Genomic DNA, 14,597 nt, shown 5'->3' on the forward strand with positions numbered 1-14,597 from the left:
ATTAAGGGTACCTGAAAAGTAGTCAACAAATGGGAATGAACTCACAACCCAATAAGGAACATTAATGCAGTCCATGGATCAAACATTTCAAACTTACTTGCAAAATAGGAGATATTGTAATCAATCATTTTCATAAAGCTGTGAGTAAATTATTTATTTATTTATTTATTTATTTGCCAATACATTCAAAATTTCTAACTGTATGTGTTTATTTCTGATTCAAACAATTTCATATCAAATTCAGTCAAAACATTCCAATAATTTATTTACTCTGGTCATCAAACATCAAAGGGTGCTCAGTTAGGTGGGACTTTTCAAATGGGTGGCTAGCCTCAAATTGTTCCTTTAAGGTGGACGGAACCAAACACTACTAGTACTAGTAACCTCTAACCGAAACCCCTAGAGGCTGGGGTTCAAATCAATTACATTCCCCACCAAAAAATGTAAAGGTCAACTATTATATCTCATTGACAAGGGCCAAAAGTCAACTATTATATCCCATTGACAAGGGTCAAACAAACCAGAGTCAAATATTTATTTCATTTATTCAAATTTACAACATATAATATCTCCACATTTATTTGTCAAAAACATAATATAAAATTCTAACATACTTTTCATGCAAAACAGGTTTGATCCATGCATAAAACAGAATATAACTCAAACGTTTTCAAATAATGTATATATATATATATATATATATATATATATATATATATATATATATATATATATATAAAATTGTTTCAAAAAAAGAATTTAACAACTGCATTAATTTCCCTTAATTCAAAAGAAATCCTCAAAAACTTTGGAGAGAAAATAATCCTGAAAATCTACTCTTCACCTAACAAAATATAAGAGGAATAACTATTACCATTTATCTATAATTTAACTAATCTATTCCTTATTTAAATAAATTAACAAATTCCCAATTTGTTTCTAATAACACAAAGCCTTGCCATTATTAAATAATACAGTACTCAGTACTCAAGTACCCATCAAAGTTTAACAATACGGAGTCCTGTTACTATTAAATATTACATACCTAAGTATCCATCAAAGTCTAATAATAGAGTATGTGAAAATCCACCAACTAGATTTCAACCATGAAATCCTTACAAAAAAAAAAGTGGATGCATAGTTCCCACACGCATGCAACTAATGCACACACGTTTTTTTCTTCTTCTAAAAAACCTTAAGATCTCCCCAATTCCAACAATAAATCAAAATCTTAAATTTTCACTATTTGATATTAAAACGAATAAAACAATAATAGTAAACTAACCCTAATCTAAATCGAAATCTTCACAGGAATCTTTTTTTTTTTTCTAAAAAACCTTAAGATCTCCCCAATTCCAACAATAAATCAAAATCTTAAATTTTCACTATTTGATATTAAAACGAATAAAAAAAATAATAGTAAACTAACCCTAATCTAGATTTGGGTTTTCCAAAAAAAAAAATCTAATGTGCTTGAAATTAACTAATGAATCTAAAATAATAATCTAGGAGTTAGAATCTTACCTATAGAGGTTTGTTCTTCAAACCTTGAAGTCTGACCTCAACTTCATGTTCTCTGGAAACTCTCTGCGAACAGGAACGCGATTCAGAAAAGAACAGGAAGAAGAGAATTTTCTATTTATACCTAGGGTATTATTCGTAAAATTACCTTTTCACCCCTCTTCCATTTTATTAAATTAATTAATTAATTAATCTAATATCATTATTATAAATTTCCTAAATTACCCTTTAAAAAAAAAACTTGGGCGTTACATACTAACATTCTTTTTTAATGTGAGTAGATAAGACACAATTATGAACAAAAAAATAATAATAAAGAAGAAGATGATACATAATCGATTTCTTTTCTTTTACATATTTTATATACTTTTTATTTATCAAAAAGGTGGAGGAGTATATCTCCCTACATAGACGGATAGGTATATATCAAACCTATTTCTCAATTCAATAGAAGCCCAAATGGGTGAATAGGATCCCAAATAACAAGAGATATGTAAAATGCAAATCCGATTATGCCCATTCCTAATCCTAAATGGAATGTAATGACGTAGGGATTCATATGTAAACATAGTATTTATTTAAATAGGCTCGAATGATCTTCAAATACAACCCATAAGGGCTTGCCCATTCTTTTGTACATAAACCTTTGTGATGGTTTCATGTAGTTTCACTAGTTCTTCCGCTTCCATGACAAATTCCCCCATTTGTGCCTTATAAAAAGCGGCAACGGGTTGATGGTTCATTACCTTGATAACGATTAGAATGATGAATACAATAGATTTTGAACAAGACAAACAAAAAGGGGGTTACAGACCTCTCAATAAATGAAATGCCTAAGGGTTGTCCTTTGAGTTATTTGAGAGTCATCCAACTTGAGTTATGAGTATGTATGATTTTATATTTTTCGGGAAAAAATTCAAAATTTAAAAATGCGAATTTAAATTCAAAAAGAAAAAAGAAAAAAAAGGACTTGTGTTGGATTGAGGTCTTTAACCCAAACTTTAGGAAATATGATTGAAATTAATCTCATATTGGAAAAAACAATGATTGTAATAGTTATGACAAAATCAAAATAATATGTAACTTTAATTTAACTCTCGAAGAGTTTGTTTAATTTTGAAGATTTATTGTTTTAATTTGATTCTAAAAAAATTCAAATTCTTGAGAATTAAACAAAACCAAAAACCAGAAGTATCAAAATCATTATTATTATTTTTTTCTTTTGCGTAATAGTTACTCATTTGTTAAAATAGCACATGGCTTTGTTTCAATAAAATACTATAAAAAAAAAGAGAAAATATCAAAAAAAATAAAATTTTAATATTTAGTTTGCAAAAAAAAAAAAAAAATTAAAATTGATTAGAAAGGTATACATTTTAAATATTTATTTTTTTAGAGGAAAAATAACCATTAAGGAAAGGAAAAAAAAGTAAATAAATACGGAAAATAATTTTTCTATATTTGGTTTACTTAAAAGGGATGAAAAAATTAAATATAATTAAAATTACTTAAAATTTTATGTATTTTCCAAATTACTTAATCTTTATATGAAAGAGGAAAAAAAAGTAAAATAAGTTTAAGAAAAAACATAAAAATAACTTACGAAATTTAAATGTATTATTTCCTTTTATTTTTCCAGTTTATTTTCTTTCTCTAATATTTTTCTTCTTTGGTTTAAGGAAAATAAAGCAAATAATAATAATAATAAATAAAAAAATTATTTATCTTTTATTCAGTTACCATAAAAAAAATATGAGAGAAAACTAAATATAACTAAATTTAAATTACAAATTTATGTATTTTTTAATGATTTAATTTTTATATAAAATAAAAATATTTGAAATGATTTTAAATATACAATTAATAATAATTTATTAACTTTAAATATATTTTATTTTTTATATTTTTATTCCTAATATTTTCTCTCAAATTTTCTAAAACGTAGGATTCATTTCCAAGAACAAAATATAAGGTTAGGCCATATTTTGGTTTTCAAAAACATTGAGAGAAAATACAAGAAAAGAAAATAGAGAAAAAATAATAATAATATGAATAAATTATTTGTATATTCTATTTTAAATTCATTTTACTCATGCATAAATTTTCAACTAATTTAATTATATTTAATTTTTTTCTTATTTATTATTGTAAATAATTTATTTTAATATTTTTTTCTTTCCTTAATAATCAAATATAAAATAAATGTATTTTTTATTTTCTTCTATTTTCCTACATAATAGTAATATCTTTGCCAGACCCAATTTCTGAGTAGGATTTTTCGTCACACATACTCAAATCCAACTTCCAAGTTCTCAAGACATTATAAACAGATTTTTCATGCCAAATATTATTCAAATTTGCCGAATAAAATATGAAAATAGACGGATGATTAGATGTTCTATTTTAAGTTGAATTTTGCTTCTGCCCCTTGAATTATATCTCTTATATTTTCTGCCAACCGTCACTACTGAGTCCTGAGTCCTGACACAATAATTAATTTCTAGCGGTTTCGGTCTCTCTCTCTCTCTCTGGAGCCATCTCTCTCCCTCTGTGAGAGAGGCATTGAAGGGGAAGCGATAGGCATGGTGGGGGAGTCAAGGAGATGGATGATACTGGTGGCAACAACATGGATTCAGGCCTTCACAGGAACAAACTTAGACTTCTCATCATACTCTTCACATCTGAAATCAGTGCTGGGGATTTCACAGCTTCAACTCAACTATCTCTCTGTGGCATCTGATCTGGGCAAGGCTTTTGGGTGGTGTTGTGGGGTCTCTCTCTTCTATTTGCCTCTCTGCCTCCTCCTCTTCATGGCTGCTTTCATGGGTCTCCTTGGCTATGGCCTCCAATGGCTCCTCATCCAAAGACTCATCTCTTTGCCTTATGTTCTGGTCAGCAACCCTCTCTCTCTCTCTCTCTCTCTCTCTCTCTCTTTCTCTGAATTTGATGGAAAGTGTGGGAAAATGAGACGGAAAATGCATGGTTGTTTGGTTTAGCTTGGAGTTTTAAAATTTTTTATTTTATTTTCTCTTCTTGTGTGATTGATTTAGTTTGTGAAGCATGTTAATTTTCTTTTCTTTTGTTTGTTTTCTGTCTTCCCTCAGTTTTCCTTCCTATTTTCTAGGAAATCCACTGAATTCTCTCCCCAAACAAACAACCATAGACACTTTCTTCTCCATTTTAATTTTTTTTTCAAATTTTCTGTCTTTTATTTTAAGAAAAGAAATTATACAAGTTATTGAAGAATTGAAAAGGAAAAATAAATTTTTTATTTTAAAAAAAATATTTTTGGTGACAAATTTAATGGCTATATAATTATTTTACAAAATTAAAAGTATCTGTGATATTATAATTAACTTTGATTCTCATTCTTATTCTTGGGAAGAAAGTTTGGTGGGTGAATAACTCAGAAAGGTAGATGAGCCAAACACCAAACCCTAACAAAAACCCTACCACTATTTTATTTTCCGCTTTTTGGGGTGATTAGTTGGCATTTACATACTTCACTTGGAAGACAATCCATGAAATGGGGTCTGTCAAATCAATGAAAATGATTGCTGAATTTGGCTTTATTATAACTGCAATTCAGCCCAACCCAAATGCCCACATGCAAATGAAGCGTATTGGAAGGGCATGTTCAACTACAAGAAAGGCAAGTACCCACACAAGCTTTTATTGGATCAGACCCATGTGCCCAGTGGTCCCACTCCATCCATCCACACAAATACAGAATACTAAATGCTTATCCTTATGCTTGTTTGATAAGTGTTATATATATATATATATATATATATAAATTATTTTAGAAAATAAAAAAAATATTTCAGTTGTTTTTTATTTTATTTTTTGATAATCATTTTAAAAATTAATAGGACATATATAAAAAAAATAAAAATAAAAATAAGACACTATATATAAAATTTATTTTTTAAAAACATTTGAAAATATAAAAATAAATTAAAAATTATTTAAAGTTTCTAATTAAACTTTTATTATAAAAAAAATATCAAATAACTGTTTTTAAAAACTAATTTTTGGGAACAAATTTTTTAAAGCATTCTCAAACACACCATTAATTTTGCTTTCCATTTTTGAAAAAGAGAGATTTGATTAAAAGACCTCAATTGATCTTGAAATTAGAAGAATGACCATCACATTCATATCTTCACCTTTTCCATACCTAACTCTCCCTCGGCCTGTAGTTTTCTATTTTTTTAAGATGCCTAGTTCTGTCTTTAGGTTTACACTTTCGCCCTTTTTCCTTTGAAGCTCAAGCTCTTGAACATTATTGACAAAATTTTCAATAATAGAAAGGTGTGAGCTTGTGATTTTGGATTTCTAGTTCTAAGTTATTGACAACATTTTCCTATTGAATCAAAATCCATATAATTTACTTATATTAAGTATTTTCTTTTGCATTAGGTAAAGAATGTAGAATCCGCAACCCCATTTCCACTTTCAATGTTCTAACAGAGCTTCTTCTAATTCTAAATGTGCAGGTTTTTCTTATCTGCCTGTTGGCTGGGTGTAGCATCTCCTGGTTCAACACCCTCTGTTATGTCCTATGCATCCAACATTTTCCCAGCAATCGACCACTGGCATTATCCCTAACCACTGGTTTCAATGGTGTAAGTGCAGCATTATACACCCTCATTGCCAATGCCATAAACCCTCACAATGACAGCCTCTACCTCTCCCTAAATGCCCTAGTTCCTCTTTCCATATCTACCCTGGCCCTCGTGCCAATCCTCCTCCAACCCCCTCCTCAGAACCCCTCTAGTGATACCGTCCGAAGTGACTCTCTCATATTCCTCCTCCTCAATGGTATTGCAGTTTTTACAGGTCTCTATCTCCTCCTCCTGGATTCATTGTCTTATAATACTTATAATGTATCAGTGGCTCGTATCCTTCTTGGCGGGGCTATACTTCTCCTAGTCCTCCCCTTGTCTCTACCTGGGATCATCTATTCTCACGGTTGGGCATGTCAAACCTCCCATTCAAGTTCCAACATGGGGGAGGTAGAATTCCTTGAGCTTCAGAAGGAACTCATTGGAAGTAGGGCCACAAACATGAATTTTAACTCTACAAGCACAGATGATGATCATCCTACAAGCACGGATGATGATCATCCTACAGGCACGGATGATGATCATCCTACAAGCACGGATGATGACTCAAATGATATTGCATACAGTGCACAAGAGAAGCAAGGGTGTTGTGAGGTTGTGACTAGGAAGGATCAGTTAGTGAGGCTAGGTGAGGAACACCCTGCTTGGATGTTGGTCCGCAGGTGGGATTTCTGGCTATATTACATAGCATACCTCTGTGGGGGAACGATTGGGCTAGCTTACAGTAATAACCTAGGGCAGATTTCAGAATCACTAGGATACAGTTCAGAGACTAATATGATTGTCACACTCTACTCAGCATGCTCATTCTTTGGACGTTTGCTTTCAGCTGCACCAGACTTTCTGAAAAAGTAAGTATCAATAACTCCACAACAACTAAACTAATCGCACTCTAGAGAAACTGTTTGTAGGCATTTTGGAAGTGCTCTTGGAGACAATCTTCAATGTACTGTCAAGAGAAAAGAAAAGTAATTTTAAGATTGTAACCTAGGCCTAAACAAAAGAAAGGAAGCAGAGTAGTGAAGCCTTAGGAAGTTTCTTGGAGACAATCTTCAATGTACTGTCACTAATAGCTTTTATTAATGCAGCAAGGTGTACTTTGCGAGGACAGGGTGGCTTGCGGTAGCCCTTGTGCCGACACCTCTTGCCTTCTTTTGGCTTGCTCTGTCTGGCAGCAAGATAGCATTGCATGCAGGCACGGGCTTGATTGGGCTTAGCTCTGGGTTCGTATTTGCAGCAGCTGTGTCTATCACATCAGAACTATTTGGGCCTAACAGTACCGGGGTCAACCACAACATCCTCATCACAAACATCCCACTTGGCTCGCTCCTTTATGGCCTGCTGGCAGCTCTAGTGTATGATTCTAATATAGAAAGTTCAAAACAAAAGGTCTTGATTGGGGAAGCAATGGTGTGCATGGGAAGGCAATGCTACCAGCAGACTTTTTTTTGGTGGGGATGCATTTCCTTGTTGGGTTTAGCTTGTAGTTTCTCACTTTTTCTACGAACTAGACCTGCTTATGACCATTTTGAAAGAAATCGGAAACAGAGGGAATCAGAATTCTTTTAGATACCAACTCTCATGATATTCTAGCGGAACTGAATGTTGTAATAACCTTCCCAGAAATGCTTCCATTGCAACCAATTATTAGAAAAAGTTGATAATACAAGTAACGGTAGGGTGTAATGGCCAACAAAATGCTGAAAGGAAGCAACATATGACAAAACAAGTCCAACAAGTTACCTTCTTAATCTTGAAACAAGCAAAATGATCATATTAATCATGCTTACTTATAGATGATTCAGTTGCTTAATCAGGCCAACAGCCTCATTAATGAGACCTAGGACTAAGCTAAACCGATGGCATTCTCAAGTATTGCTCCATCCCTCAACATTCTATAAGGTTCAAGCACCAATATTCCTACAGCCAATGTGTTCAATCACACCATATGGTTTCCCTTGGCCATCTGAAAAACTAGATTCTCAGATTCAAACTTCAAACAATTGATAATCCATAGCATGATGTCATTGATAGAAACAGTGCAAATCATTTGTGGAGAAGCCACTGGGTTTACAAGGAAATGTTCAAATAAAACGAGGGAAAAAGAGGTGTTTTCCTAGAATAGGAACGACTACACAACAGAAGGACATGGACTCTTGTAGAATCAACAAAGCATCAAAAAACACCTGTAGAAACCCAAACAGACAGGTCAAGGCCTCGGTGTTTAGCTAAGAAGGCATAGGGCACAATAATTACTATCTGTATAATATCAAACAATTAAAATGACCTAAAGACACAGTGATGGAACAAAAATGAAATACCTGACAATCTAGGGGGCATTTAATAAAAAAGGGTTCGCCATGACCAACTCTCAACTTATAAGAAGCCTGTTACAATTTTTTCATCAATGAAACAGCCCACTTCAAGCTCAAGTACTTTACAATTATCTAGCTTTGATACTCAAGGAACCATGACAATTGCTATACTCCCCCGTTTTCTAGTTGTATTTCCAGGGACTGCTCATCTTCGTTTTTTATCTGAACAATTACCAGTGAGGCATCTCCTTCCACAGCCAACTTCTTATTCTCCAACAAAGCTCCCCTCAACCCCCTCCTAAGATAGTTATCAAAGTTCTCTAACAGCCTGGGTGCAATGTGCATGCTCACATGAGATAGTAAGAAGCAACTCCATGTAGAATCAAGAAGTAGTGTAATTTGATGCACTAACACAATCGTCCAGAATTTAACGTACTAACATGTCAGATATATCCTAAAAAATATTCAAATTTAAGACAGCACAAGAGGTATCAAATCAAATAGGACAGTATCACAACAAAATGATCCACTTTCTGATGTCAAAAGCTTCAAAAAAAGAAACGAAAAGAAAAAGGCAAAATCATCAAAACAAATTTACATAGAACAATAATTTCAGAATAAAATTACAAACTTCAGCTTTTCAACATTTTTACATAAAACAAAAGAAATTACGAACTTCAGCTTTTCTTCTAAAGAAAGCCCAACAAAATAACCTTCAGCTTACAGTTCAATTCAACAAGAAATTCGAGGTCATCTATTTTCAAAAACCTCAAGGAGTTTTCTTATACTAAACACCTCCAGGTTTTCAGTATTAATAAGTGATATGCATAAATATACTATAATATGATAGATTGTGTGAATGGATGAATATGAATGATGAGACATTTCTGATTAAGACAACCACATATGCAAACAACAGATGCACATCAGTATCTACTGGAGTTTCAAATATCTAACCTAGCTCCCGACTGGTAAATGTACAGGAAATAAAAAATTCCAGGAACAGTTCTTATAGGGGAAAGTCTACTCAATGACAATAGCAGTATCTGAAGTTTCACCATTTGCCCTGTCTAACAACATAGATGGGATATCACCTCTGAGAATTTGAACTCTGAACTTGATATTGCTAGTATTGCACTCCATGAGTTCAAATACACATGCATCTCCAGCTTTCAGGTTGTTGTCATTGACAAATGTTCTCCAGCCAATATCAAACCGTTTGTGGGTACGGTGATCTCCATTAAAAGTCATCTCCCATCTCTTGTCCTGATGGACAAGAACTGCAGGAATCACAGCAGAAGGAACTGATGGATGCATTTTGGTAGGAAGCACCTAATATCATCAAACAAAAAATCTATTACAAATCAGACTAAGCTTTATTTAACAGACTGCCATAACTTCATTACTGGGAGTGAACCCCCTACTGATTGAAAGCAATGAAAATGCAGCATTTCCTTTTTCAAAAGAGAAAGGAAAAAGAAAAAAAAAAAAGTTACAAAAAATGTAGTAGTTCTTTATTTTTCTGTGGCATGGAAGTAAGGCCTTTCTATAAGAAGATGTGGTGTTTCCTGATTAATGGTTGTCCATCAAACTATTACTTCACTTTGCAGACAGTGTAACAACATTGATGAAATAAAAATAATCATAAATCTGATTGAACACGTTTAACCATTAGTTAACCATGCTTTTACCATGCACCCAATCAGACAGCCAGGATCATTTGGATGTGCATTTATAACAACATAACATTATGTTTGGTAGATAGGATCCTGAGGTCCACCTGATTCTTTTTTCTCTTTTTGTAACTGTTTAAAGGTCCACCTACCTAAAAACTTAGGAGTTCGTATTGCTAAAGGAAACTCTTACCATTTGATTCAAATGTGATTTTACAAGAACCACATGAAAGTATGGTTTCCCCAAAAGGGGATGAATTTCATCTGCTTGAAACTTAGTTGCAGGCTCTTCTGAAGTTTGGCCCCCAGATTCTTCCATTTTGGAGTTTTCAGCTTTGGTGCTTCGATTTCTTGCCAAAGAGTCCATCTGCAATAATATCTTCAGCATTACTCTATTATGTTTATGATGAAAATATGCTTAGGTTAATACTAAAAGGGACAAAAAAGTACAAGCTGAAAGATTTTCCTCTCGCATGGAGAAATCATCTGAGACAGTAATTTATGCTAAGTTAAAATGAACAGAAAATCAAGCATGTTATAGATCCCCATATGCAGCACACTAGATACAAATACTTGAGCATAACACACTTTTTTTTATAGGCAATAAGAGAATATAAGCAAAAGGCGCAACAAAGTACACCACAATGTAGGAATTTATTGCTAAAACAGGTAAGCAAGGGGACAAAAGAAGAAAACACACTCGAGCATAGTACACATATATCTCAGCATGATTTCCGTATTAATTTGTAAAAATTTAGAACAAAAATGTATATAACCATATGAGAACTATGTAATATAAGGATTAAGATACTGTAAATAATAATAGAAGATGCTTAAATTGTTCATATATGGATAATTGATTGCAAAGGATGACATATTTAAATGACAAAAAAATCATAAAACCATACTAGGATTACATTAAAATAGACATGGATCACTATATAAAAAATTCAAATATCTGCACTTGCAGAAAGGAAACAGCAAATACTTGCTTTTATTTGTTTCATACCATAAGTCCCACATAAAATTCAGATAATCAGTTGACTGTGACTGCTACATGGGGAAATCAATTCTATCAATGATAATGAGAGTATCAACATTCTCATAGTCAATACTGCCTAGGGAAAGCTGTAGGATCACCAGGGGACAAAAAATTGAAAAGGGGAGGCAGAGCTACTCTGTTTCATGAATTTTGTGTAAAAGTAAATGCATTAAGTTTGTATAACTTGAATTAGAAGTTGCTATAACTTGTTTTACTAACAGCATCAAGGATTAGAATAAGTTCTAAACAAAGAAATGAGCTTCTCCTATTCCATGCCGACCACTCCCATGATGATCATTTGTCTAGGTCAATGCCCACAAACAAAAGTCATATGATGATGTCCTATTTTAACACAAGTAAGAAGACAACATAAAATAAAATAGAAGTGGAACTGTGAAGTTATGACCTTATTGGTATAACAGTAGTTTTTCAGTACATGTCATCTTAAGCCATGCCCAATTCAAGGGGAAACTTCCTAACTGTGGAATACATATCGGACGAAGGCCCCCATTGACAAAACAAGGGCAGCTTGTTGTCTTCTTCGTCCTCTCTTGCTATAACTAAATTGATCAAATTGAAGTCCTCTTCTATAAATTTCTCTTGTTCTAAACAAGTCCTGAGCTTTTTAAATTAAAATAGATCTTTGTAATAAAACTATTTTGATTTGACCCATGATATCCAAAATGTATCCTTAAGAGTTTTGTGCAGAAAGGAGGCCTTTCCAGAATCTTTTGTGAACAATCAATGCACTTGGCCCTTTTCTCCTTAATGCCACTATGATGTTTATGTGTGCGTGTATTCATTCCAAACAACAAACACTTCTAGAAACAGAAAACAGAAAATGCAAACAACTTTTATCATAAGTAAATAAGTAGTCAAAACATTTTCTTTTCTTAAAGCATCAGCCACTTTTATTAGACCATGGATAAGTAATGAAATGCAACAATGCCTTGTTAAAAGGCACATTCCTTCAAAACTACCCCTTACAAAAGTGCATTACATCAAATTAAATACTCTATCGATATTCTTGAGATTCTTCACTTCAAGTTAATGAAACTCTTGCCCAACTACTCGACATAGGATAGAAGAATCCTTTTTTCTTCACTCAAATCTCTCAGGAATATAATGAAATATAGTTAATTTTGAATGTCTTTCAAAGCTAGGAGCATAAAAATGGCAATCATAATCTGAATTTGGAAAATGCTTTTCACAAGCAATGCCACTGGTCCCAATTTTAGACCCCAAAAAAAGAGTTTCATAAAAAAGTCTCAAGAACACCCAACTCAGAAATTACTATAGATTCAGCATGCTTTTGAAACAATAACAAACATAGCATACCACCCAGTGAACCACATGACCAAAAAATGGAACTGAAATATACAATACAACATCAATATAATTTCAAGGATAAGTGGCTAATAACAACAATAACAGCGTCAACATCAACAGATATTTGAAAATCTTCCCATTGTAACAGTATTCAATGTATTAGCTCAAAAGACATGCATGCCTAATACTTGCATTAAGTTCATAAACCCTGTGAAGCAAAGTTTCTAAACCCTTTCAAAATTGCATTATCTTGTCCGCAAAATTATCTTGGCTGCGATTTCTTCCAAAATGAATCTCAACAAACCAAGAAACGGAGAACCATCAGACACCCAACAAAAATACCAAACCTTTGGCCCTTTTTCCACCATATCAAGAAAGGGGAACCAGTAAAGAGTGAAATTTCTGTTTGGATCACAAGAAAACTAGGGAAAAGGATCAAAGAAAAAGCCAAAAAAGAAATTAAAAATAAAAGAAGTGTGAGAAAAGATCAAGAGAGGAAGAGATGTGAACAACTACATGTGGGGTTTCTGGGAGTGTTCTTGAATTGCTCTGCCTGTCTTCCAGATTTCTTTGCTGCAGCTGTTCTCTTCCTCTCTTCCTCTCTTTCATCTTCTCAGGGCATGGACTGTTGAGCTCGTCTCATTTCCTTCTTGTCTTCAAATAAAAACTTCACCACTTTCAAAACACTTCCTATATTTTAAAAACAAAATCTATAGAAAAAATACGCTTGTTGATCCGGTTGGGATTGATTTTAGGTTTCTTAGAATGACTCATAATAAACTTTTGGCTCCTTTATGAATTTTTTTTGGTAATATAAATACCGATCAAAAATGTCACGTGTACACGTTAGGATCATACGCTTTTAAGGTATCAACCGGATACTTAATATTTTCCTATTATTTTATAACTAATATATTTGGTAAACCAAATAAAATTTTATTAATCTATACTAACACACAAGGATGAAAAAGATATGAAGGAGGTAATTACTTAATAAATTAAATTGACTTTAATTTAAATTATATATAAGTTGTTCACTCAAAATTTATTATTTAATTTTTATTTTTAAGTATTAAGGTTGTTTGATAAAATTAATTTAAAATTTATTCTAAATTATCACATTGACATACTTATCTTCATAAATTATAATTAAGGTAAAAGAGGTTGAGTAATAGTAGAGATCGTGGAGTAGCATAAGAAATTGTGGAGGTAATTAGGGTAAATGAGGTAAAAAGATAAAATGAAGATGTAGATTTAAAAATAAATTATTTTTTTTACTTATTACTTAAAGTTGTTTTTTATTTTAAGTCATACAATTAACTTATTTATCAAACATACTTAATGACTTAAATTAAGTTATTAAGTTACTTTAAGTTATTAAGTTGGTTTATCAAATACCCACTAAAAATAACTTTAAAAAAAGTGATTTTTTTTATTTTACTTAATATTTTCAAAGAATGTCTTTTTTAGAGTGTGTTTGACAGTAATTATTGAAAGTGTTTTTAGAGTGCGCTTGATAGTAATTTTATGAAGTATTTATAGTTTTTGTAATATTTAAAAAATAAAAATTTTCAAGTGTTATAAAGATTAAAAACACTGTCCAAAATCACTAAACACACTTTTAAAACCTATTTGACAATGGTTGTGCTCGAAGTATTTTTAATAGTAGTGTTTTCTCTCAAAGTATTTTTAGAAAAATCACCTATTTATCCAAAAATGATTTTTCAATACTATAAATTATTTTTCAGATTTTTAAAAGCATTTCTTAAATTTTGTTAAACACCTAATTTTTTTTCAACAACACTTTTGAGGCAAAAAATACTTCATAGAATCGTTGTCAAATATACGTTTAGTCCTTCTAATACTTAAAAGATAAAAATCTTTGAGTGTTAGAAAGGTTGGAAGCGTTTCTTCAAATCACTATAAAACGGATTAGTAATGTTTTCAATAAAAAAAAATTAAAAATATTTTGATATTTAAATATAAATTTAAAAAAATGTTTTAACATATTTTTAGTAGTATATTATATATATAAAAAAATGATTTATGAAATAATCCCCTATAAAATGATTGTCTCAAAAATCAATTC

At 31.8% G+C, this 14,597-nt stretch overlaps 2 protein-coding genes across 3 annotated transcripts; one reads left to right on the forward strand and one right to left on the reverse strand.

Annotated features, from left to right (window-relative positions):
• Positions 1-3,858: 3,858 nt before the first annotated feature.
• Positions 3,859-7,725, forward strand: LOC100262611 (protein NUCLEAR FUSION DEFECTIVE 4). Its single transcript, XM_002271076.4, has 3 exons — positions 3,859-4,412; positions 6,021-7,000; positions 7,238-7,725. Exons 1-3 carry the CDS (start codon positions 4,104-4,106, stop codon positions 7,716-7,718), a joined length of 1,770 nt encoding a protein of 589 aa, XP_002271112.1. The 5' UTR covers positions 3,859-4,103; the 3' UTR covers positions 7,719-7,725.
• Positions 7,726-9,324: 1,599 nt separating this feature from the next.
• On the reverse strand, positions 9,325-13,345 carry LOC100255684 (B3 domain-containing protein Os04g0386900). 2 transcript variants are annotated; one of them, XM_059743126.1, is made up of 4 exons: positions 13,025-13,297; positions 12,686-12,788; positions 10,331-10,504; positions 9,325-9,796 (listed from the first exon to the last, which is right to left on the reverse strand). In XM_059743126.1, the coding sequence occupies exons 3-4, from the start codon at positions 10,502-10,504 to the stop codon at positions 9,488-9,490; spliced, it is 483 nt and encodes a 160-aa protein (XP_059599109.1). In that variant the 5' UTR covers positions 12,686-12,788; positions 13,025-13,297; the 3' UTR covers positions 9,325-9,487. The 2 variants fall into 2 exon arrangements, with proteins under 2 accessions (XP_059599109.1, XP_002267731.1); XM_002267695.4 differs by lacking the exon at positions 12,686-12,788 and having other exon boundaries at positions 13,025-13,345.
• Positions 13,346-14,597: the final 1,252 nt, after the last annotated feature.

The sequence above is a fragment of the Vitis vinifera genome, chromosome 15 (genome assembly GCF_030704535.1).
Source record: "Vitis vinifera cultivar Pinot Noir 40024 chromosome 15, ASM3070453v1".
NCBI lineage: Eukaryota > Viridiplantae > Streptophyta > Magnoliopsida > Vitales > Vitaceae > Vitis > Vitis vinifera.